The sequence below is a fragment of the Anastrepha obliqua genome, chromosome 3 (genome assembly GCF_027943255.1).
Source record: "Anastrepha obliqua isolate idAnaObli1 chromosome 3, idAnaObli1_1.0, whole genome shotgun sequence".
Lineage (NCBI taxonomy): Eukaryota > Metazoa > Arthropoda > Insecta > Diptera > Tephritidae > Anastrepha > Anastrepha obliqua.
The window spans coordinates 86,300,572-86,328,174 of record NC_072894.1 but is presented as its reverse complement, the minus strand read 5'-3'; the positions used below and the strand labels follow the sequence as shown (position 1 = coordinate 86,328,174).

Below are 27,603 nucleotides of genomic sequence, written 5' to 3'. Positions count from 1 at the left end.
TTACGTTCATGATATCAGTTATCGAAAGAGCTTGTGTAAACTGTCAGCTTCTGGTTGATCCGGTAACACTTTTTAAAGAAAAAGTCAATTTTCCCTGTGCATATCAAAAGCGTCATTACTTGCATTGTCCGATAAAATTAATGTTCAAAAGAAATATAAGAAAATACAGGTGTTTAAAAAGATATATTGAATTATAAAGCGAGTGGATAAGTAAAATAGAAGCTGAATAGTTTCTGTTCTCTAAGCACGGTCGTGGATCAGCTGGTCAAAGTGATACGGCAGAAAATGTAAATAGAACAAAACGGTTGTAGTTCCGTAAATAATATGACTTCTTTACAGTAGTTATTATTCTGATAATTTATTTATAATACAAATAATTGCCGATAAAGAAAACTACTACGCAATCGTATATTGTTTGAAATGTTAGATATTCACGGCTGATTTCTGCAGATAGGACTTGTTTATATTTTGCTTTAAATTTAGAGTTGCCAAATGACATTTAAATGTAGTTCTTATCTAAAAACGCAAGGATAACAAACAATTCGTTATTTTTAATCAAATAATAATTTGATATAGCTTCTTATTTAATATTTATAGGCAGTTTTCAATACTCCTATTCAAATTAACAATTTCCTTATGTATTTATTTCAAAGGAAGCAATTGGCCGCATATGACAAGATTCCTAACTGTATATTTAAATATGTTAGTTTGTATATTATTATTGCATAGGGATATAAACTCGTTAATGTGTATGTACGCTACAATATTTTATTATTGCGTTTCAATCACCTTTGCTAACAGTAGCTCAGCGATAAGGATGCTGTTTCATCCATCGAAAGATTATACTTCAAGCTGCTGAGAACAGATGTAATAAATTGTGAGTTCTTGATTAAATCGTTTCTAGCTAGCAGATATAAATTAATTTTGTATCAAATAAATCCCTCCACATTTATCATTAAAAAAACTTTTTAACCTTAAATATTCTACATACAAAATTTTGTTACAGGAGTACAAGAAATTGTTACTCTCTGAAATAATTGTATATATAGTATATTGCACAATTGCGTTTATAAAAACAACTTACTTTTTAAAAGCTGCTATAATAAATATATTTATATTTTTTATTAATTTATAAAAATAACTTCTGACCCATTGCAGTGCTTACGCTATCTTTTTAGACCTGATACACTTATTGCGGATTGGCCTCCTAGAGTGGAGTGAACTAATGCCATTACAAATCCAGAGAAATTTAACTCCAATAAATTTCCTATTTAATTCATTTAATTGTTGCTTTCATGTAATATTGATAAAAAATGGAGCAGAAGGTCATGCAGGCCGAGGGCTCTGCTTATTTACTGGCGGATACATTAAGTATTATTTGGGAAAATTATCTCGGCACTGACGATGATAGCGAAACTAAAGTAAGTAAATTGCATGCTGCTCATTCAGCGTTGATACAGTTTGTCTTTGTTTCAGTTACATTGGATGGAATTGTTTCTGTTTTATTTTCAATATGCAGAAGAAGACACTTTGCAGTCAGAGGTCATGAAAAGGTAAATTAGTTAAAAATGTATAGCATATATGCTGCATATATATTGCGGCCGCCGTAGCCGAATGGGTTGGTGCGTGACTACCATTCGGAATTCACAGAGAGAACGTAGGTTCGAATCTCGGTGAAACACCAAATTTAAGAAAACGTTTTTTCTAATAGCGGTCGCCCCTCGGTTGGGGGCAAGGGTATTTCTGCCTTGAAAAAGTTCCTGGAGTCGGCTTGAAACTCCCTCCATTTTGTGAAACAACATCAAGACGCACACCACAAATAGGAGGAAGAGTTCGGCCAAACACCCAGAAAGGGTGTACGCACCAATTATATACATATGTATGTATATATATAAATATATGCAAATACGAAAGAGACAAATTTTTAAATACAAATTTCTTTAAATATTTTCTGAATTTAAGTATGAAAATATATACTTTGAAAACTAAGTATTAACAAAATAAAAAAGAGTGTAAATGCATGTCTTAATTCGGATGCTTATAGCTGCTGTTATTAACAAATTACGATGTTTTTAAATAGGGCAAAGTTACTGCTGCAACAACAACAATAACATACTAACCTTTTTTACATTTTAATAACCCAATTTTCTATCCTTTTAACACATAAAAATATTTACGAATAGACGAACTTTACTATCTTAAATTACATATCCTTTATTTATCTTAAATTGCATAGTCTTAAAACTGAGCAGTGACAATACAAGTTTTGGGCAAAAGTTATAACAATACAGCGCACGCTCGATAACGTGAACTAATTCAAACCAAGGCAGTTCACGTTAAACAAAAGTGTTCACGTTTTGGGATGCCCAAAAAGACTAAGTAAATATATTTTTTCACATTCAAATTCACAGTTTATTCTTGTCAGTTTATTCGTTACATATTAATTGAAAATTAAGTCATACGATGGTTTTATTTAAAAAAATCAGTCATCTTTTTTTGTATCTTCCGTTTTTCTAAAACTTGAAGCACAGCTTTCTGCCTTAACCGTCTTAGCACACTCATATCATTTTGATCGTCGTCTTCATGACCAGCCCATATTAACGCCTTGTTGAAAATTTCAACTGCTTAGGTTGGCTTAATTTTCTCCAGTTGCTCTGATTCGTTGTCATCATCGGATTCGTCCTCTTGTTGATGATCGTCATCTGCATTGCCTCGATATCTTCGTTCCATTCATTAATGGCTGGTAACGTGAATTCAATCTGAAATTTTTAGTCAAAAGTTTTTTCAATAACCCACATACATATCTTTGAGCATATCTGCGAACACGAACGAACATCAGGATTTAAACTACTGAGAAGATCGACGGTGTTGCTCAGCTCAGCATCAGAAGTTCAGCTTCCCATTTTTCTTTTAAAATCGCCAACGAAACATTATCTTCAGGATCATCATTGGTTACCGCAAAATTTAAAATACGGTTCCAGCACTTAGCTAATGTTGCTTCACCAACATGAAACCAAGCCGCATCCAAAAGATTTAAAGCTGTTTTTAAGTTAATTTTTTTCAACGACTCGAGCAAATCAGACTTTGTCGCTGTTTCTGTAATGCAACTTAGTGAATTTTATTGCATTACTGATATACTGTTTACTAGATAGGGCTAGTTTACTGGGGCGGCAGCCTTTGGTCGGGGAAAACCCGAGTTATTCCGGTAACGTAGAACCGGCTGCCATGGGAATTTTATTTCATTCTGATCTATCGGTTGAATGAGGGGAGTAGGTTTGGTGGCATAAACTTTGCCGAAATTCATTCTTTCATTTGGAGCGAGTGAGAAGGAGCGTTGTCGATTAGGAGGAGAGCTTTAATTGGTAAAGCTTTCTTCTTTAAAAACGATGTATCCTTAAAAAACAACCAGTTAACCTAAAAATCGGACAAAACTTAAAAGGAATATTCACCTGTGGAACAAATGACTCATGAAACCATTGCTTAAAAATAACCGACGTCATCCAGGCGGATTTCGAGCTCTTATAGTCGGTGGGACACTGAAAGTTTTTAAAGCAGCGTGGATTCTTCGCCTTTCCAATTACCAAAAGCTTAAGCTTGTGGGATCCAGTGGCGTTTGAACAGTATAAAAACATGATTCGTTGCTTCTCGGGCTTTACCCCTGGGACTCTCTTCTCCAAACTTGACGCGTACGTTTTCTCTGGCAAAAGTCTCCAGAAGAACCCCGACTCATCAGCATTATATAACTGATCGCACTGACGCACAACTCCAATTCGGGCATTTTAGCTTTAACTTTTTCTTCAAACGGAGACAGTTAGAGTTTTTTCGCCTGATATTTTAAGAAGACGAATACCGTACCTCTTCTTGAATCCTTGGAGCCATCCATCACTAGCGAAGAAGTTTGCTTCATTTTCTTTAAATTTTGCATGCAGTGTTTTTGCCTTTTCTTTCAACATTAGAGCACTTACTGGCCAGTTTTTATCTCGCATACGGATAAACCAACTTATCGTTGGCTCTCTCCATTTTGGGCAACTCTGAAGAACGCAGTGTTTTTTATTTCCAGGTCCACAATACGTATTGTTTACGCATTTTAAAATCACTTGCTTTTTCGCTTTAATGTTACAAATTGTTGATTTAGCAACATTATATTTCTTTGCTAAAATCGTCACAGATGAGCCTTTTTTTAAAAAGCCGAGAACTTTAGCCTTTTCTTTTAATGTCAAACACATGGGTTTTTTAGAACTCATTTTCACCAGAAAACATAAGACGAAACACTCTTTGCAAAACCAAAACCGGGACTGAAATATTTTACTCCTTACATGCAATTACGAATAAAATGCCTATTTTATAATTAGGGGATTCCCCAATTTCAGAATTACTTGAGATCTATGGAAACTACATTCAAATAATTGTAACGTTTATTGTTAATGCTTTTTGGGTTTGTTCACGTTTTAGAGTAGTCAATGCATAAAAATGTCTGTTCACGTTTTGGGGTGTTCACGCTTTAGAGCGTTCACGTTATCGAGCGTGCGCTGTATAAGGTTTTAAAATAACCGGTATATTGACAAATTCAGTTTACTATTAACGCCGCTTGTAATATATATATATATATATATATGTATGTATATATGTATATATAATAATATTATATAAACATTTGTTATTACTGTTTTCCATATCTAAATCTTTTTCTGAATTAAGTTATTTTTCTTCTAGTTTAATGCATAATATTCCAGAAGAAATCACCTCATATCTCTTGGAGACGGTGTGTAACATCATAAATAAATCGCCCTTATCAATTCCTTCATATATGACTGCATGCGATAATACTGACCTAATACAAGAAGCGATAAGTTACCCCGAAATGAGCGATGTAAATTATACAAATAAATGTTTTACACCGGTAATTTGCGCATTTTTATTATTTTTCTTTTTGTTGAACTTGTTTATTAATTATTAAAATTAATTTCACATGCAGCTAATACTAAATGACCCAAGTGACTGGAGTAAAATAATTGCTTTGCGCAGTTTTCTCACAAACAATCTTGGCAAGCAATTGCTTCGATTCCTTTTACGTGTGGACAACAAGGTAATACGAGTATGCTTTATTCAAACAACATTTGAGATTTTTTATTTCTGCTAATTTTTAACAGCTCATTGCTTCACAAAAAGGTCTTTGCAATTTATGCATCAAACTGTTCCCGAACTGCAAATGGAATACTGAAGAAATTGATCTTCATACCCCACTTTCTGTACTGTCACTCATTGGCAGCATTTCCCCGCTTCAGATGCCAAATTTAAAACCGCAGAAAATAGAATATGAATTAAAATTAAAATCACCAACCTATAAATTTGAGGAAGAACTTAAGAATTTTAGAGATGAAATTGCAAGTAGCGATGAAATAGCATTTTTACTGGTGAAATTAATATCAAAGTGTGCCGCAAATGAATGTGAAGACAATCTTAATTCCCAATCAGTATCAATGATTTCGTTAAACTTTGCATTAGAATGCTTGTGCAGTAATGATGAGATGTATACAAGAAAACAAAATGCCACCACAATCAAGCTCGAACTTTTACAGCTCATGATTCACTGTATTAACAATATTATTAATGTTTCTTCTGGCGTAAGCGTTATACAATTTCAAGATGTATTTGCAAAGTTAGCAGCCATATTACAAAAACATGTCAAAGAAGTTGTAGGATCTGAAAATGTGTTTGACAACAATGACTGCACTCCACTTCGTTTTACCTTAGAATTTCTAAGCGCAATCAACTATATTATTTTTTATATTATACAAAGTATCATAATCCATCTTAACAAATCGAATAAACCTCATCAAGGAGTAGGCAACAAAAGTAGTTTATGTGTTTTAAAATTTTTTGATGAAAATGTGGTTGATATAAGCATTGAAACATTTCATCAAGTGTTACAGAACTTGGGAACCCATACTGGCATTGATGTCGAAGCACGAATGCTAATTGTGTTGACTTTTAGAGCGCTTATCAAAATCATCGACCAACTTTTCAAGAATGATCAAATCGCAAGAAACAATTATATTTACCCAAGCAGTGGTCATATGCGCAGAAGATGTCGCAACTTTCCACAAGCACATTGTTGTACGCAAGCACCGACAATAAGCTGCTTCTTTCAAAGCATATTGCTAAATTTGCTACCTAAAACCTCAGTCGATATGCAGGAATATGGCGTACGCTATTTATTGCACACTGGAGTCTGCTGCTGTCACTACACAATAAACACTTATGCTACATGCTTGAATATAATTTTAAACTTCACACCACAATATCAAAATTGTATTTATAAATTTCTTCATCGTAGGATACTTTGCACTATTTTTTTACAAGACCATATTGGTCACGACAAACGCCAAGCGGAAAAATGTGCAAAATGTGATACAAAGTTTAAGTCGCTGGAGTTCCGTGAAGAAATTTTACAGCTCTACAAAGTGCTTCTTGAAAAGCTCATGTCAAGTGGAGAAGTAGACAGCAATAAAATAACTTCACTTCATCTATTGCTAAGACATTTAAAATACATATCAGATATATTGAGCAGTGACATGGCGGCGGGTATTCTAGCAGGACTCATTTTACCAACATTTCGTCGCTTTAAAGCGGAATGGCTGGAAAATGAAAAACCAAGCAAAGTACTACGCTTTTTCTCTTCAAACCAGCATGTATCACAACCACTTAGCAATAATTCAAATATCGCAGCGTGTCCTGATAACAAAATCGAAGCATCTAATGCCACAGTTATTCCTTTGAGTGTCTTACAGGATTGCTTAAATGTTTTCGTTGCGTATTTGGGAATAGATATACGCTTAATAAAGGCGTTTTACAATGAAGAAAATATTTCGCATTTAGAAGAGCTCTTCTGTGAACCGACACTAGTTCATAGTTTATGTAATCTTATTCAAATTGGCATCGACAATATGACATTTTTGGGAGAAAACAATCAGGAGCAAAGTGTATTAAGTCAACGCCTTATTATGCTGCTATTGAATAGTGGTGAAGAGAGCGCTTCTCTGTTCAATTATCTACTAAACTATTCAATTACCACCACTACTTCCGACCATAAAAAAGAAAAGGAAGTACCAGAAATATCACGTGCGGTCGACATTTTAAATGTGGCCACCTTACAGTGGTCATTTACATACGAGTTGTTGCAGACCAGCCAATGCTTTTTTAACGCATTTTCAACCCTTTATAATTTGAACAAATATAATGAGACACCTGTTGAAAGTATTGATACCCAGCCGCAGCAATTAAATGAGCAGGATTGTAATACAACAAAGAGAAATTCGCAAAATAAGACGAGTGGCGAGAAAACACTTCTCGATATTTTGACACTAAACTATAATGCATTGTGCAGTTTTTTGCAAATCTCGCAGAAAAGCTGTTCGAATACTTCTAAACACATACATCAACAGTATCACATTTATACAACAACACCACCCCCAATGCAAAACGCTTTGAATATTATAGACCCAGAAGCCAACAAAGAAGACTGTTATTTGTCAAGTTCACTCGAATCTTTGCTCTCGAGCATAGAGGTAGAATCAATACAACACACGTTTGACTCAATTAGTTCATCGATTGCATCGACCGCGACAACAATTGCGGCTTGGCTTGATAATCAACGCTTTCCGGTCAACGATCGCACGTTTCAAACAGACACACAGTGCTTTGCAGAAAGTTTCAATTTATCTTTTTTGAATAAATTAAAACATCATACATCAAGAAATTTAGAATATTTATACGACGCTGAGACGCAAACTAAAGATAGTATTGTTATTTACGATATACGAAACCAGGTCAATTCACGTGCTGCCGACAATTTATCATTGCCTGTGACGACCGCGGCGTTAAACACATCTAGTGTGGGCACACTTGCAACCCCAACTGTGTGGAATTGTGCCGCCGATGCACTTTCAACATCCACACTAGTTGTTGGGCCAGAAACTTATGCAGCCGTACTCAAAATTGGCACAAGTATTATTGGGAAATTATTTAGTGTCTTAAGTTCATTTTTTGGTAGCAGTAGTAATACGAATTCAGTAACCAATTTAAACAAGAGTACAAATGAAACGTGCCTCGGTCACGAGATTGATCCGAACTTGATTAGCTTGCTGGAAAATAGCAGCGACAGCAGAAGGTATCTGCTAAGACTATTCGAAACAACAATGGCTATTAGTATCAAAAGTTTTAAATATGGAAGGGGTAAGTGAAGTTTCTACAAATATTTATAGATTATCTTAACAAAACTTAGTAAAATAGAAACACATTTATTTATTAGCAAAGTAACTTTTGTAAAATAAAAATGCTATAAAAAATTACCAAAATAATATAAAAAATTACCAATAAATCGAAAAATCATTGCACACGAAATGTGTGTAACCCACAGGAAATCCACTGCTCACGAACTGGTTCACTACTGGGCAATTTGGAACCATATATAGGTCCGTCCCTACAGTATATTAGTAAATTGTGCACGGTTTGAATATTTGCACAGAAATTACTTATTCTTATAGATTATTGCGTTTGCAGCAATTCAAAAAGGTTTTTTTAGATAAGCGTGCCGAAATGTCCGCGAACTCTTCTTTTATGTTGTATAAAAAATGTGTGGCCTTATAGGTATTGTATGGCGAACACTATGGCGTTAAATGAAAATATGTATTTACTTTTACTTAGGGAGGCATAGTACTAAAATGAAAACATTGCATCCGTTTTTCTCGAGTTTTTAATTTTTTGGATTATGAAAATTACGGCAAATGAGCGCTATGTATGTACTTACATATGTAAAATAGCATAAATTGTTGAAAAAATAGTAATTATAATGAATGGAAAATTATAAATTGAATAAAAAATACAGGTATTGGAGATACGAGATGTTTTTCTAATCTGTAGAATAGCTTTATGACATCAGTGATGAAAAATATTTTTATCCATATGGCCACCAGAGAAGCATCTGAAGTATGTCATATTCAAGCATACATTTTCGACTATTTTTTCAAAACTTGCTGCTCTCTGTCACGAAAAGTGTGCACGATATTAGTTTCAATGGCTTGTTCGCGTGCACCAATGATTTCAAATAGTTGCGGAGGCGTTAGGTTACATTAGTTCATTTACAGAGATAATCCTAATAAATCCACTTCCAAATCATGTTTACGCACATTTGGCAACAACCAATCGGTGGGCACGGCTCTATACCGATTTTTCTTTTGCTTTTCTTACAGCGTAAACACTCGGTATTGCTGCTGCAGTATTACCATAGCATTTTTTGGGGCTTATTTTGGCTGGTGAAAATCTAGGCCCTACCAGACTGATTGAATCTTGACCTGTTTATCAATTTTCCCACCAACGGTACCATTGAAATAATCAAATTTTAAGGAATGCTGAGCTCTAAGTTCAGGTTGTCCCGGTTGGTGGCTTAGAATCGACTTGTCGTCCGTACGCGCCGTTTTCCCTGTAGGGCAAGTTTTCAAATGCGGTAATAGCTTTGCACTCCAGCTCATATGTACACCTTTGTTCACAATAATAGCAATTAGCTTAAAATTGATTTTTGATCATTTTTTGTTAGCAAACACACCATTCTTCCATATAACAATTCTCGAAATTTTTTTTATGCTGAAAAAATGCACAAGACCGCTAGCAAAAAAACCAAAGGACGATTTTTGAGCCACTCCAAATTTGCGCTTTATTATAACAAAATTCAATGGGCTATAAAACTGCATACTCAAAGTTGTTCTAAAACTCCTGAGTAAAAAGTTTGAAACTGTTGAATATTCGTTGTTTTTTTTTTTTAATTATTTACAAAGTTCAAAACTTTAAGTTATATGGTCTTTGTTGTATTACAAACTATTTTTTATAAAAAAATAAATATAAAAAGTCAAAACTATTGCGAAGAGCGCGCTGCTAATATTATGAACAGGGGTGTATGAATGCACATACTTTCCCACATAAACTGTTTGCATTTATGTATCTGCGTATGTAAAAATGTTTTGAAGCCATACTAGTGATTGCTACGATTAAGTCGACAAACAATTATGATTATAGCGCAATCTTTAGAACTTGCTCACGAACTAAGCAGCAATTTATTGGAAAGTGCTTTGCTTGTATTCCTTGTTAAAAATAAACTCACATCACCTCGAAAAAAAAACAAAATGAGATAATCTCAAGGTAATTCATATAAATAAATTTTATGAATTGTAGGTTTTTACGCACTATTTTTTTTTTTGTTTTTTGCTAAAAAAGTTGAAAATTTTAAATTTTTTAACATACTTTTGCTTAACTGCCTAAGAATTATGTCAGACGTCAGACTGAAAATTCTTTCTCACAAAATACTTGCACACCACCAGATTGCCCTGAGTGGAACTTTATCTTTATATTGACATTAAGATGCATATCTTGACGATAACAATAACAACGCTCCCGCAGCAGTGTGGGATTAAAGTAATCTTATCACCTCTCTTACAATTTGTGCTAAAATGCACTGTGATAAGTATTAAATTAATTGCAGCATTTATATAAAATAAAAATATTTTTGTATTTTTAGCCGACACGATGGAAAATCATCTGTTGAAATTGAAGGCGCTAATATTGAAGAGTGCTACTTCTGATAGGGGCCAAACACATACGGAAGAGCATGCGCACGAAAAAGCTGTTGTGAAGGCATTGCAGAGTCTTTTGAAAATATCAGAACAATCCTCCACCCACCCCGATCAATCTAGAGGTACAGATTTTAATAACAGCAACGGTCTTCCGAATAATGCAAGTGAGGATGCGGCATTACAATCGCCACTGCGACCGAGTGCTCGATCATTTAGTAGCAAAAGAGCGCATGCCAAAAACACTAATATGATGCCGAAAAAGTCGATCCACGGGGAGAACTGCGATGCAGACCCTTTTTCCACACGCAAATCAGTGTTCTGTGATAGCGAAATGGAGCTCAGTGATAATGAGAATGATGACAACTATATAACGGCGGACGAGGGATACGAAGCCGATGGTGAGATACCTGAATTATCTGAATCAGAGATTGAATTGGATAAAGCAGAATTTTGGACTTCATTTCAACCAAGTTCTCACTACCGAACACGTTTACTGCACGATGGGCTTTGCCATTTGGTTGTAGAAATTCTAATTGAGCTATCAGAAAAGTGTATCCTTAATCCAGTTAGTTGGAGTGAATGCTTGGTACAACTTGCAAATCATCTTTTCGTAATACGTGCACATATAGGAGATTCACTATTTTTACTGCGTGGATTTGCACCAGTATTGAAATGTGGAGATCCACGTTTAAGAGGTTTGTACAAAATAAAAAAGGAAAGCAGCTTTTGGTATCAAACAGTTTCTCTTATTTGGAGCAGAACCACTAGTACTTTCTACTTACTTGTATAAAAAAATCAAAAAATACAAAGTCACTCAAATTTTACTAATTATTTATTTAGAACTTCAACAAGCATTGCTGGAATTAATCGTGGACATTGACACGCCTGAAGTTTTGTGCACTTATTTCAATATTTTATCCGCTAAGAATCCTCCAGTTGACCTATTAATAAAACATCTTAATCATAATTGTGGTAGTAAATTGAAAAGGCCTCAGCCTATGGTAGAGTTGGAATTTCCTATAATGATTGGTAACATCTTTGTAAACAATGAATTTCTAATTTACTCACAATTTATCTATTAAAGATGGTAAATGTACTTCAACAACCGACCAGCGTTTAACAATGGAAATCGATCGCATTCGTAATCAACATATAGCCGCACAGGCCACAACACCTTTGTCCCGTACACCATGCATTATTCCCATAACTCACGCCAGGCTATGGGGCAATGACGGATTCACGCTTTCCTTTTGGCTGCAAATGAAAGGCAAACCCTATAGCAAATCCTCCTCATTGCTTGTAGAGGACGAGATACACAGTTCTCACGAAGACTATCTTGTAAATTAAATTATAACAACAAAACTTATGCATGCATATATATTTATATTAACTGAATTTTTTCTAGAGAACGCACATCGTTTCCATTGGCACTAACCAAGTTATGATAAGTGCTTATGTTGACAGCAATATGAAGTTAGTGTTCGAAACTTGCAACCCCGGCGCAGAAATTCAAATTAAGTCGCCAGTGGGAACTCAGTTGCCATCACAGCCAACTAGTGAGATTTCGGAGAAGAAGAATGAAACTTCTTCAAAAGATGAGTCAAACCGAAATATTAATTACAGTGGTAGTTGCAAATCAAAACCAGCCACTTCTAAGACGACGCCCGAAGAAGCATCAAACTCATCAAACCTCCGCGTTGCTTTGAAACAAACTAAGCTTGTGATCCTTAACAGTTTTAATAACATGCATCTTTTTAAATACCATAATAATCATCAATCTTATGAGAACTCCACCGTCGACCTGAAGTCATTTCGATTTACAAGAAATCGTTGGCGTCACGTTGCATTCAGTGTATGCACACATCAAGATTACATAGAGTTAATTGTTTATATCGACGGAGTAGAGCAAGATATTGTGAATTTGCATTTTCGTAATATTAAAAATTTCTTAAGAAATCACTCTTTCCAAGTAATTTGCCTTGGAGATAGTCTCAGTAACTTAGGTGACAACAATGAACCGCAACGCTCTCCCGTTGATGGATATCCGATGCCGTTTAGCATATCAAATTTATTGTTATTCAATTGCAAATTTCCAGCGTGGGAAACAATTGCGAATTTGACGGCAATGGGACCGGATTTCTCTGAGCTTGCTCCACTCCAAGTAAACTCCTGGCAACCGAATTATGGTTTTGTTAATCTAAGTAAACTCAGAAAGGCCAATTTCGGTAATATTGCTGAATCAATGAAACTGCTATATGAATCTCGTTTGCTAGCGTATACCGCCGAGTCTCCAGACATTGTAATGGGCTATAATAATGAATTAAACACAAAAGAAGGAAACGTTTTGAGTGGTGAGTGGTAGTTTAATTTTTTGTTTTAGTTTTTGACCAACGTCTGTTTATAAAAACCTAACTTAATTGTCGGCAAGCAATGGCAATCCTCCAATTGTATTTTTGCCCTGAAAAAGTCGGCTTAAAACTATAGCTCCCTCCTTTTGTGAAACAATTTCAACGCGCATACACAAAAAGAAGGGAAAACTCGACCAAACACCTAAAAAGGGTATAAGCGTCAATTATATATACATACATATAACGGAATTTATAAAAATATGTGTATGTGTCTTCAAGAAAAAAATGCTCAAAATGAAGTAAGAATCGATTTAACAATGTCTGTTGATCTGTGCAACCGTTCTTCTGGCTTTGCGACAGATAACTCAAACATAAGAAAAAGTTATCTTAACGAAACTCGCTGCACAGGCTACGATTACTATTAAAAATGTGGGCAGTCGGAAGACAACGGCCCCGGCGGTATTCGATGCGGTACTAGCTGGTGGTAGCAGAGGAAGAGGAAAGCCTCCTCCCCGTTGGAAAGATCAGGTGCAGAAAGACTTGGCTTCACTTGGTGTGTCCAACTGGCGCCGGTTAGCACGAAAAAGAAACGACTGGCTTTGTTAAACTCGGCCAAAATCGCATAAACGGTTAACTTTCTATATAACGCTTATTTTTAAAAATGCATAAAATGCCATATTTCGGCAACGATTAAATAAAATTTGCTCAATTTCGGTATTGAGATTGATATTAAAAAATAAGGAATATCAATAAGAAAATACCGTTCTATTACCCAATTAATCCTCCCAAGTATGGTACATACTTTGAATCTGATTTTACTAAGCATAGTTTTGCAAATTTTTCTTGAAAAATATATCGAGCAGAAATTAAGAAATTGGATAGTCAATATAAGACAGAGTGACCGATTAATGGGCCTAATCAGTCAATAACCATGCCCACCTTACCTGTAAAAGAAGTTTTTACTTATGCCATATCTGAACGACATCTAATGCACACTAAAATTTAACTGCTAGTTCAATAATATAAAAAGTTCCAAAAATATTATTAATATTAGAAAAAATTTTTAAAAAGATTAGAGAGATTATTCATACAAATGTTGGAAAATTGCCCATTTTACAATTTGTTTCTCTAAAATTAGTATATTAAAGCGGGCACTCCATATTTACATACGGGAATTGCTACTGGAGTGACAGTCCTTGGCCGGATATAAATCCGAGTCGTTTCGGTAACGTAGAACCGACTGTCGTGGAAACGGCATTAAATCATTGTAATTTCTTCCTAATCACGAAAACAATTTTTATACCAATCGCTGGCATAGCGACAAGCTGCTGACAATGTTGTACGCGTCGCCTATGAATTGCCGGTGACTAGCCGATATCGCATCGTTTCGTAGACAGTTTGTTCTACATAACGACCCGGATTTATATTCGGCCGAAAATTCTCCAAAAATGTATAGGAAATATTATGTTGTGTCAACAACAACAACTGCCTACAGCGTATAGTGCGCAGACGTCGCCAAATAATTTGAAGCAACTGTGATTAGCCGATGACTCTGCAGCGGGTCGTATGTTAATTATCCAATAGTACTCTACTTATATGTATAAATGTATATAATAAGCCACTTTATATCAAAATACCCTCTAGATATAAAACCATAATGTTCGGTTCTACCTAACCTTGGGCTCTTCTTTACTTTTATTTCATTTAAACCATTTTATTTTTCTAATAACATTTAAAAGCTATAAAATATATTTCAGCGGGACGTGTTTATGGCTTAATTTTATATGGAGAATTGATACAAAATCATTTGCATTCCATTCAAACTGCAACTTTGTTGTGCGGAGGCCTTTCAGCACACCTGTACTTAGTCGCCAGGGTAAAAATTACGAATATCTACATAAAAACGTACACCATATTTTGCATTGTATCTGTTATAATTGTCTAGATTGTTGAGCTAAGCAGCAACTCGATGTCACAGCACATGGCTCTAGAGTTTTTCCTAAATGTGGCCTTATCTGATTCACAATTATATGCGGAATTCTTGCGAATAAATTGTATGAACCTTTTAGGTTACGTAATTAAGACCGATCGCTGTACTAAAGACGTGAATCTCCTAAGAAGTATTTTAAATAATGCCTGTTCACAACCCATTATTATAAAGAAAGGCGAAACAATAGAAGTCTGCGAAAACACAAACGCCATTATAGTATACCCGCAACTGGTCATATCAATACTGCATCGTTATTCAGATTGGCATCGTTCAGGGGTTGAACATTCTGAAGTACTGGATATGTTATTCCAATGCATTTTGGCGCTCACACGAGAGAAACACCCACATCGCGATTTAAATCTTTATCAATTACAAACAGCAGGTCTACTCAAGGAACTACTTAATTTATGCAAAGTATATGTAATTGAATCACCAAATCCGGTGTACATTTCAAATAGTGCCGCCGAGTCATTTGTGTCCATATTATCAGTTTTTGCTGGATCACCACCATCCACATCACTAATGGATGAAATAATGAAATTGGCATTACTCCTTCAAAAACCCAGTGAATGTTACATAACTCATGATAGATCAAAGTTTTATTTTCTTTTAACGCCACAACCACCAGTCAAAGAAAGATCATCGGCGAGTTATAATTTCAGTCGAGTAGCAACACAATTTCGACGTAAATCTAAAAGGGAGCGACCAGGTGTCGCAAAGCCTGTTACTGCAGATAAAGCAGACTTGAGCGCAAAACAGACTGAGAAAATAAAACGTTTGCGCCGGTTGCATATAACATCCTCAAGTTCACCTTTCAAGCGTAATTTGCTTGAGCTGGAAGATAACTTGGAAAATGTAGCAGACTGCACCAGATTGAATAAGAAAGCTTTACGCTTATTAAGCCCAGTCAACATCGAGAATTGGCGAACAAGATTTAAACACTATCCCGATTGGCATATGGCAACGAGTTCAATGAAAAAAGTGCATCCTTCGAATAAAGCTGAGAAATATTTATCAGTATCATCGTGTTCACCCAATAAAATTACTCGTAGGCGCTTACAACATGCTCATTTTAATAAGACTCCAAGCACTGAAACGCCCAAAGTGAGAAAACGAGAGTCACAGTCGCATAAAACATCAGCTCCTAGCATTGCTTGTAGTAGTTTGGACAGAGAAACTCTGGGGAGGCATCACTTAGGAGAATCGCCTGTGTCAACATCTGCACAGCAACGTCGAAGTAGATTACTAGTAAAAACCGATTTTTATAATTGGCCGGGTATTATTGCTTTGCAGGAGGGACTATTAACACTGCTGAAAGACTTTCTCTGTCTCTTGCCGGACAACGCAGTGGAAGAGGTAATAGAAATATATATGTACATATATTAAACTTATTTGATATTTACTTTTCATTTGCTAGGTTTTGAAGCACTATGTCAAAGTTGATATCATTCTGGTGCTATGTAATAATGGCAGCTGTGCAGTGCGTACGGCTATAATCAAATTATTAACAGTACTGATGAAGCGCCTACAACAAAGTGACATACTTGTGCATGTTAAAAGCTTATATCCGCAGCACTTGGCAAATCAAATGTCCATATATCCAACCGATATGCAGATGTTTGAAGCATGCTTGGAATGGGTTACTGGTATATATAACAGTGCGAGAACAGGTTTAAGCTGTGACACGACATTGCACATTGTGGACCGCTTCGGAATCAACACCCTACTGTCAATTGTAATAAACATGCCGAATAATCAAATTGGTCATAAAGTGAAAGCTTTTAAAATACTCAATAAAATATGTTTTACGGTTTGTAACATAGATTTTCATTAAATATATTTTAATTACCTTTAACTATGCATCACTTTTCAGGAAGGAGAACAGCAACAACTCTTAATCGAGGCCGGTTTGCTGCTTTGTTGCATTAAATCGCTTTTCAATTTATACTTAACCTCGAGTATTGTAGATGTTTTGGTAGAGGAATCCATATTGGAACTTTTGACAAAAATAGGTGAAAATTCGTTGAAATCAGTTGGCCACATAAAGGTCAGTGCTTATAAAATGTGGTGGATCTTTTCCTTTCAAAATGTAAAATTCCTTATCATTTTAGGTTGTATGGGATATTATTAACATGCTAACATTCTTGCATGAAGGTGCCTCTGTCTCGGTTATTAAGAATTTACGTTCTGCGCAAGCGCGCCTGCTGTTCAAGTGGATTAGCATGTTTTTTGATTCTGTCAATGAAACGAAAATATTTAAAGGTACATACTGCAATATGCAAAATAATAATATACATGTCAGCTACAACTTTATACTCTTACAGTAATTGGGCTACCGAATTCGACTTTATCGCCTACCGAGACTAAAGAGAGACTGCGCTTACTCATCGACCGTTGTGCGCAGTTCTATGCCGTTTGTGATGTTAATTACACGCCTAGTGCTTCAGAGGTGGAACTTTTCCAATTAATTGTTACATATAGTATTTCTACGAGCCACCGGTGTAACAACTTCATTGCTTGGGGCTTGCAACCGTCACGACCCCGGGAACTGCGTGCTTTTATTGTTGATGCGCTTTGGAGCTCTTGTCAAGCCGACTGCTTGCCATCGGTTATTTACGACGGAAAGATAATTAAATCGTTTCTGTGGTTGTGTTTGCTTGAGGATTTGGAGAAACCATTGAAAAATTTGAAACGCTTATGCAAAATATTGGGTATAAATGAGCACGATTCGACATGGAACTTAGAGAATGAACTAGAGCGCATTGAGCTTAATCGTAGTAGTGTGGCGGCTGAGCAAAAAACAAAATTAGAAGAGACGGCTTACCGACTGGAACCGCTTGCTATGAGTTGTATTGAATCATCAATGCTAACTACAAGGCGCGTTGCTGAATTGCAAGTTAGTACAGTATTTTTAATGGTATTGGGTGACTCTTGGGTTAGACTAATTGTTTTCAGGTGATTAATAACATAATTTTTTGTAAGGTATTGATGTTCTGTTCAATTTAAAAGCAGAAAGTATGTATAATATAGTGTGCATATTATGTAATCGAATTGATTTTTCGGGTATATCAATTCGGAAAAATAAGTTATATTTAAAATGTGCGAAGTGGTTCAAAAAAAGAAATACGATGAAAGAAAAATGTTGGAAAATGGGTAATGTCGTACTTATTTCCCATTTTAATAAAATGGCCCAGACTTGGTACACTTATTGCTCTCTAACTTATTTAGATCGGACAAAATATTAGTGAGTTCGGACAAAAGCGACGCCCACTTTTTATATGTTTAGACTAAATTTCTATAGGTCAGTCTAATGTTACGAGCTATAGCTCTCTATGACTGAGTTTGTTTAATTCCAATAATTAGCTTCAGTCCTAAATTAAATATTATTAAAATGTACGTGGGTACATTTGTTACTTAGTTTTTCATGGTTACGTTTGTATTCTAATAAGCAACTAAAAGTGGATGGAGTAGAGAAGTTGCATTCAATTTTCTTTGCGGAAACAATATCGCCATTTATTTACAAGTACAATTCGATTTCCAATCTGCCAAAAGCATTGACTAAATCATAGGCTGGTGCTGAAAAAACTAACTAGTTCCACAGACACTAAATTTTGAATCGCGTTAATGGTTTCTGAATTGCGATGAATCGAGTCCAGAGCGAAGACTAAAAACTTGCACCAACGAGTCACTGTTTGGTGCGGTTTTAGGTCTGACGGCAACATCGGGCCTTTTTTTTCGAAAATGAGCGAGAAGCCGCGGTTACAGTAAATGGCGAGCGTAGTTTTTTCCAAAAATTGAAGAGGATGACATGGACGATATTTGGTTTCAACAGGACGGTGCAACTTGTCACACTGGCAAAGGTACACTCGATCTTTTGGCTACCGTTTTTGAAAACCGAATAATCAGCCGAAATTCCGATATCAATTCCGGCTCGGAGCTGTGATTTAAGCCCGTTGGACTATTACCGTTAAGGACAATGCTTTAAAACTCGAAATCGAAGTTGCCATTCATGTGCTTAAAAATTGGGTTGATCGAATGACCTACTGTAAAGCCAGTCGTGGCAGTCATTTGAACGATATTATTTTTCATTCATAAATGATATGGTTCAATCTTCAAAATAAAACAAAAATTCTGAAAAAAATAATAATTGATTAGTTTTTTTTTTATAGCCGATTCAAAAAGCAAATGAAATGACTATGTAATTATTTGAATACATATTTAACAAAATTATTGTATTTGCAGAATTCCGAGCGTAAACTATTGATGTATCAATTGAAAGACTATGATGATGCAACCATTTACACAAAATGGCTGGGAGTTGTACGTCGCATGACACATGATGGTGCGCCATGGTACTCAAGAGAACGTGCGGAAAAGTATGTACAAACATGTTCTAGAATAATAGCCTGAAATTATAGGCTCCTTTACATACCTGTGTACATATATTTTTTAAATAGCTCTTGGGAACTAGATGATACCGAGGGTCCTTCTAGAGTTCATTCACGTTTGCGTCCCTGTCATTTAGACATCGATAAACGGTTTTTCATGGAGGATTACTACACTTCAGAGCTGCGTAACAATGATACTGTATTGAATTCCAGTGCCTCTAGTATTGTCGAATATATACGACCCTTGGAATATCTATTGTCAAGTTATGATCAACAGCTCAATATTTCACTTAATTCTCAAATACTTTACAATTTCCCCGCAAAATTTTTACCTGTTGACGGCGAAATAGATGGTGAGATTATTATAACCGATCATAAACTATACTTTATGGCTACATATCGATGCAAGTACTTCTACATTAACTGTGATATTTGGAGCATAAGTGAAATTTGGCTGAAACGCTATCAACACCAAGAAAAAGCTTTCGAAATATTTTTGGATACAAATCAGTCATTATTCTTCTCACTACAAAATCAAGAAGATTATAAAATTATGTACGACGTTTTTAGTGACAAAATCGTCACACATCCCGACCAAGCAAAAATTCTCGTTATCACACAACAGTGGCGTGAAGGTTTACTGACCAATTGGGAATACTTAATGACACTTAATCAAGTTGCTGGGCGAACGTATAATGATCTCATGCAGTATCCTATATTTCCATGGATATTATCAAATTATGTGTCTGATATATTAGATTTGACAGACGTATCGAATTTTCGAAAGTTGGACAAACCTGTCGCAGTGCAATATGAAGAGAATGAACAGCATTACATCAACAACTATACGGTAAATTAAAGTTACTACTACTTGATGTAAAGCACATTGAGCAGGTAGTAACAGTAGAGCAACCAAAATAATGTTATTGCTTTTGATCCCTAAAAAATTAGAGTAACTTAAGTAATATATGACAATTTAGAGACCAAATAAATAAATAAAATATCAAATCAGCTGCTCCACTGCTACTGCCTGTTCAAAGTGCCTAAGTATTGGTGGTACATTTTTTAATCAAATACGGCATTAGTTAAATATATAATAGAAATAATCTGTAATATAATTTAAGAAGGCCGGTGTTCCATGTGGAACGGATTTAATTTTTGGTTGTTACTAGGTTATCAGCCTACTTCTCCGTATTAACCTGTTAAGTGATTGTGTCGTATATATGGGGCAATTTCAAAAGTTCATTTTTGTGTCGTATATGTGCGTATTGCAATGAAATTTAAAGTTAAGCAAAAAACGAAAATTTCCCTTTTATTTTGACCTTATAAAGTAAGCATTAACACTGAATTTCCTGATAATCGTTATCATAATCGTTCAGCCAACGCGCGCGGTGAATCCAATATTTGGCTGAAAACCGGTTTTGCATCCCGGTCTTCGCTTGAAATTAATTCAGCACAGTAAATCGGGCTGTCTAAGAAAAACTAATCGCTTAACAGATTAATATGACTTCAGGTAATTAAAATTGCTAACTAAAACACGTCATCCGCTCCTAGGGCAAACAAGAGCATGGCGTGTCTCAGACGTCCAATGTACCCATGGGGTTAAACATACCATCAATATATGTTTCTGAGAGTTTTTACAACACTCATTGCAATTCCGGCACGTATTTATACTTAACTTAACTTAAACTTTTGAACCTGCTTTCTCAAAATTGCGTCTTTCGAAATAGTTAGCAAGATATCTCAAAACCAAGCAATCAAGCAATTGCATTTAACTTTCATGACATATTTAGAACCTTCTTGATTAAAGCTAAAGCCATGATTCGAGCATTGTGATATCCGTAAAAATTTCAGTTCTTCAAATTTTAAACAAATAAAAAGTACCAAAAATTACGGATTCATATTCAAAAGCAATTAAATATAATATTCTATTCCGGATAGGACCACAACCCTACCGGTTATTCTTTTTTATTCTTTGATAGTATAAAGAACTACTAAAAATCATCTATCTGCATATCTTATCGCTCCTAGTCGGCGTATAGGGCGGAATTCCGTTTCTTGAGTGTGTTCATTATTACGAACGCGTCAATGGGCCGACGCAACCTATTGTTCGACAATAGAATATGTGATGGAATTTCAGGTGTCCATACTCAGCTTGTAACCACTATTCTCGCGGGTACCATAATTTTTTGCAGCTCGGCAGACCTGTACTTATCGTCCTCTCATATTAGTTCACTTCATGATCGTTATGAAGAAGCTATCCAGGGAGTACCTAGCCGAAGCTGGCAATCTCCAGCTGCTTGAACCATTCAACGAAGGAGTCGCTTCTGGTCATGCCCAATTGTAGGGCAATCAGAGAGCTATCAGTAATATGCACCTCTGTGAAAAGTCCCATTCCCCACCCCATCTTCCGGTTATTAAACTGGCTAAATTTTTCCAGATTAGTATAACAGCAAACAGCGTAACTATACTAAAACTAACAATACTAAAATTTTTGGTTGACGGAGATTTATTTATTTATAAGATACGGTTTTAATTAAAGTTTTAATACATCTAGGGAAATTAAAAAATTAAAAAAATTTAATTCTGGTACAAAAGAATGTAAACTTAAAACTAGAAACAAACAGTCACTAATATAAAGGCAGTAAGTCTAAATATAGCTTCTTATAATTGCATTTAAGACTTGAAGGCAAGTTTTAAAAAGATTAAAGCCTTTAAAGATGAATACAAAGCATTGAAAACATAAATAAATAGATCAAAACCAGACTGTTAAATCGCTATCACCTCCAATTTACAGAATTAAAATAATGATGGATTACCTTTTTGTAGTTACCCCTATTTATAGTAGCCTTGACAGAATCCCAATGCAATGGAATTCCAATTGTGTTAACATTTCAGTTCAGTCGTCATGAATCGTTGAACATCAAAGCAACACTTTCAAATTGTTGAAATTTACTTTGAAAAACAAAAAATTAATCTGTTCGCAAAGGCACCGAAAGATAGATTCATCGTCGTTCTTAACTTATTGGTCTTTGTCCTTCGAGTACGTGGAAAATTTTACGTAAGGATCTTGGCTTATATGCTTATACATTATAGCTTGTGCAAGAATTGAAGTCAAATGATGCTTTTTGCGTCCCATTTTTGCTGATAGAGCTCATTGAGATTTATTATTCAGATTTATTGGAAAAAGTAGTCAAAAATTGGACTACTCGAATAGGCCATGTATTCATATTCAAGAAATAACGGCCATGAAATTATCTACCAGATTATAAAAAAAAATCTTTCTAACAATATTTCTATTTTGTATTATCATTTTTAGTTCTCCAGCTCTTAAATCTTACCCGATATTATACTAAAATTTAAGGGGCTCTGAAACTGCACACCTGACTATAAAGTTTGGAGTGTTGAAAATGTATTGCGTCTTTTAAATTTTGATGAGACTTTAAGTTATATGCTTTTTGTTGTGATATAACTCATATATTTTATACAAAAAATTATTTTTTTGACCACCTCTTTTATATAAACGTAAGAACATTGTGCTTGCTGTATTTTTCTTACTAATTATGACTTGCTTTTTCTTTTAGTATATTAACAATACGATGACTAACATGGGATCCATGACGCTGAAACCGTATCATTATAGCTCACACTACTCAAACTCTGGCACGGTGCTGCATTTCCTCGTGCGTGTACCACCCTTTACGAGTTATTTCCTGAGATACCAAGGTAAATATTTTCCGATGTTTACAAGGTGTTATTTTTTTAATATGAAGGGAATATCATTCTCTACAAACTTTGGTTATGAATTTAATATTTGAGTTGTCACTTTATATTTGTATTGAGTTATTTGCATATACAGGGCCCGCCATCTATCGTTACGGATTTGAACTAGGTATTATTTGAAGAATGGTAACACTTACCTGTCATCTGATTTGACAGAAAATTAGTTTTATTCTCCCGCTGAACGAAAATGGTTGTGTATACACTCAAAAAACGCTGGGAAATATTGCGACATTACTTTGAAAAGATGGCGCTACTTGCCACACAGCGAATGCTACGATCAATCTTTTGCGCACTGTCTTCGAAGATCGCATTATCAGCCGAAATTCTGATATCGTTTGGCCGCCTCGGAGCTGCGATTTGACGCCGTTGGATTATTATCTTTGGGGTGCAGTCAAAGACCAGTGTTATGCCAACAAACCAGCAACAATTGGTGCACTGAAGACCAACATACGCGATGTCATAGGTGAAATACAGCCGCATACAATCGAAAATGTGTTGAAAAATTGGACCGATCGTATGGGATGGTGCATGGCTAGCCGAGGCAGCCATTTGAATGAAGTTGTGTTCCATCATTAACCGGAAGGATTGTACTTCAAAATAAAAAAAAACAGTTTGCAAAAATATTGAGTAGTTTCTTTTTTAGAGCATTTTTAATTCCGTAAAGTTATATGGCGGACCCTATATATATGTATCTTTGCTTGAAGAAATCCGAGAGCTTCAAATCACATAATCTTGCTGATCGACTTACATCTTCGCGACGCAAGATAACGTAATTTTCGAAGCGCTTCCGCCTTGCGCTGAATTCAAAAAAGGCGGTCTGAATGGTACACCCTTTAACGAGCACCTACCAAGCATTGTGTGAGCGAGTTCTAAATAACTAAAGCAACTTGCAGCAAAATTTACTCCGTAGACCTCGAGCTAAGCAACATTTGAATGACAACTAAAATAGCATTTTTCGAGGCAATGAATATATTTCTCGTAAGGAGTAAACGTTAAACTCCTTATGACGATTAATCTCTGGATATTTTAGACAACTAACGACTTTTTTGCATCCAGAAAGAGCATTTCTGTGCGATTAAAATGAAAATGAGAAAATGGAAGTTATTAACTTCGATTACCCTCTGTAATGAAAATATCCATTTTCTTTTCAAGGTTAAAAATAAGCGATATACACTTTTTGAGCCGCGTTTGACTCTCGCGATCAAATGACTAATAGTTTCGGAGCGATTGAAATAATATATTGCTAAGTACTATCAAATTCAATTCCGATCGAAACTGCCACTGTTTGGCCTCTAAACGTTTAGCAAAATCGAATGTTCGTTTTAGAATTCACTCATTGGGCGGGCATCGGGATGAACAGCATAATAAAGTGAGCTCAATTAGGCTTGTGAACTAACATTTACAATTTAGATAACTAAAAATCTCACGCATGCAAATTTTTCAGACAATAATTTCGACTTGCCTGATCGAACATTTCACTCTCTTAATACCACTTGGAACTTGGCGAGCCGGGATAGCCCTACTGATGTCAAAGAACTCATACCAGAATTTTTCTGTTTGCCAGAAATGTTTGAGAATTTTGAACGATTTAACTTCGGTTGTCGCCAGAATGGAGAACGCGTGGAAGCTGTACAATTACCACCTTGGTGTCTTCGCGATGCACGACTCTTCGTACTTATACATCGACAGGCTTTGGAAGCAGAGCTCGCTCGTAATCAACTACATCACTGGGTAGATTTAATATTCGGTTATAAACAATCCGGTGAAAATGCAGTTGAAGCAATTAATGTTTTTCATCCAGCGGTAATTATTATGCTACAAATTCCTTCCTTGCTTTATGTAATTTAAATTTATTTGCTTCTTTTTAGACATATCCTTCATTTTTGGAATCAATCACATCGGATCCAATAGAGCGGAAAGCCGTAGAAACGATGATAAAAACGTATGGACAAATGCCGAGACAGCTTTTTAAAAATCCACATCGACAAACAAAATCATTAAACTATTGTCTTGGCACTAAGGAGGTACTACCAACCGTACGTGGTCTGCGTTGGGGTGTATATTTAGGATCACCACAGCTGCATACTCCTACGCTTGGTAATATTTATAAGATTCCTGGCGCCGAGTATTTAATTTCATTCAATAACACCAACGTTGTTTATGGGTTCCCAACAAAGTCTTGCATCATGCAAGGTGCTGAAGTGGATACATTTAATGTCATATCATGGGATTATGAGGATCACATTGTTCGTATTCAACCGCTAAATAAATTAAATACTAAACCGAAAAATATTCTGCGTAGCAATATTATCGATGGTATTACGGCATGCGGCGCCGACCCAAATTCAAATCAACTTTGGTTCGGCCACAAGTCAGGCCGTATAAGTATATACAAATGCAATAGTGTAGATATTAGCAATCGGCCGGTAAAAAGTCGACAGAATTACATACGAGGTCTTCGACGTTCCTACAATTCGGCATTTCGCAAACTGACTACTAAAAGTTATGCAGAAGAAGGAGATACCAGCAATGTAACGCCGCTACTGAATTCATCCATGGGCTCATCATCAGATACCGCACAGCGGGATAGTGCCGATCTTATATGGAACGGACCAACAATTCTGCTACGACACACCGATGAAGTAACCAGCATTCGATTATCAGTTGAATTTAAAATCGGAGTATCTGCAGGTCGAGACGGTATAGCCGTTATTTGGGATCTTAACAAGTAAGTTCACTTCACAGCTAATGTATTTAGATATAATCCACAAATAAAGTATTTATGCATATTTTAGCTGGAATTATATACGAACAATTGATAGGCCGGCGGAGATTCATCACTCACCAATAACCGTAGTTACAATAAGTCCAACCTTGGGTGATATAGTTACGGTGCATACCACACCACAGCAGTTGGCACCAAAATCGACACCAGAACGACAAACTACAAATAATAGTAATAGCAGCGCTGATAGTAGCCAACAGCAGAAAAGTGATGAAAGCACAAGTTCGCCGTCAATGCCCGATGAATGTTTCGAAGTGACGGAAGAAAGTTTAGATGATTTCGTGAATGTGTCTATAAATCCGAATGGAAAATCAATATTGAGATTGCACACAATCAATGCGCGCTACGTCCAACATATTGTGCATGAAGACCGTATATTGGCAGCCACCTATTCGTACATCAAGGAAGGTGTTGGTGTTAACGTCATTGCCACAGCTGTGGAAGGAGGCACGATACGTCTATGGTCTAGTTGGAATTTGAGTTTCGTTAGTGAAATTATCACAGGCATATCAAATATAAAAAGGTAGTGCCCATGACTTCAACTTCTGACATTCGGAAGATTACACTGCAATCAAATATTTTATTTTCTTCTCTTTTGTTTTAGCATTGTATACTCAACACATCAGCATCTAGTAGCGCTAACAAAAGATTCGCACATACAAGTGTGGGAAACTGAGGGACTTTATGGGAATTCTCCAAAATTTCCACAAATAGCTTATAAGTAAAGAAGTTATGAATTATACACGATAAGCTCAACTAATTCACGAAAGCATATTAATGTATTTGAGAAGCAATAACACTTTACAAAACAAATAAAAAATAAAAATAAACATTTAACTTGGCAATACAAAAGCATTTAATTTTAAAATTGTGTGTGGACCGCATTTTTTAAAAGGTGCGAACTTATATGGGACAAAGGAGGCATTATTGTATGAAATGTGCATGTAGCAGGAAAAAATTGACTTCTGCCATCTACTTGACAAATGCCGAAGATGATAGTTTGCGTAACTGCGAATCTATGTTCGAGGTAAAAATGGAATATAAAATGAAAATATTTTAGTAAAGCACAATAAGCAAGTGTGGAATAAAAATAACAAATCGTATTTGAATGTTATATGAAATCAATTTCAAATCTCTTCACTGTAATGTTGTTGGAACAGCATAAAACATCCCTTTTTAATGTTGAGGAATACTGTTGAACCGAAAGTTCCTGGTTATATACATAATTGGTGCATACACCCTTTTTGTGTGTTTGGCCGAGCTCCTCCTCCTATTTGTGGTGTGCGTCTTGATGTTGTTCCACAAATGGAGGGACCTACAGTCTCAAGCCGACTCCGAACGGCAGATATTTTTATGAGGAGCTTTTTCATGACAGAAATACACTCGGAGGTTTGCCATTGCCTGCCCAGGAGCGACCGCTATTAGAAAAATGTTTTTCTTAATTTTGCTTTCACCGAGATTCGAACCACCGACCTCTCTGTGAATTCCGAATGGTAGTCACACACACACCAACCCATTCGGCTACGGCGGCCGGTTCCTGGTTAGATAGAAAAATTTAAGACTGACATTACTGCAGTAAAGGGGATGCGATGATCATGACATGGTCGTTCCCACGGCAGTCGGTTCTACGTAACCGGAATGACCCGGATTTATATCCGGCCAAGAAATATTTACGCTGTTATAC

At 35.8% G+C, this 27,603-nt stretch overlaps 1 protein-coding gene across 2 annotated transcripts; it reads left to right on the top strand.

The window, feature by feature from the left end:
• The first annotated feature begins 68 nt into the window (after positions 1 to 68).
• LOC129243035 (lysosomal-trafficking regulator) lies at positions 69 to 26,771 on the top strand. 2 transcript variants are annotated; one of them, XM_054880087.1, is made up of 24 exons: positions 69 to 287; positions 802 to 877; positions 1,159 to 1,421; positions 1,477 to 1,553; positions 4,714 to 4,900; positions 4,976 to 5,086; positions 5,151 to 8,235; positions 10,571 to 11,320; positions 11,466 to 11,654; positions 11,710 to 11,963; positions 12,031 to 12,976; positions 14,731 to 14,849; positions 14,919 to 16,319; positions 16,381 to 16,773; positions 16,837 to 17,010; positions 17,075 to 17,225; positions 17,288 to 17,859; positions 19,206 to 19,339; positions 19,421 to 20,201; positions 22,936 to 23,077; positions 24,579 to 24,937; positions 25,003 to 25,862; positions 25,930 to 26,442; positions 26,524 to 26,771. In XM_054880087.1, the coding sequence occupies exons 3-24, from the start codon at positions 1,314 to 1,316 to the stop codon at positions 26,642 to 26,644; spliced, it is 11,427 nt and encodes a 3,808-aa protein (XP_054736062.1). In that variant the 5' UTR covers positions 69 to 287; positions 802 to 877; positions 1,159 to 1,313; the 3' UTR covers positions 26,645 to 26,771. The 2 variants fall into 2 exon arrangements, with proteins under 2 accessions (XP_054736062.1, XP_054736061.1); XM_054880086.1 differs by lacking the exon at positions 802 to 877.
• The last annotated feature ends 832 nt before the right edge of the window (positions 26,772 to 27,603 follow it).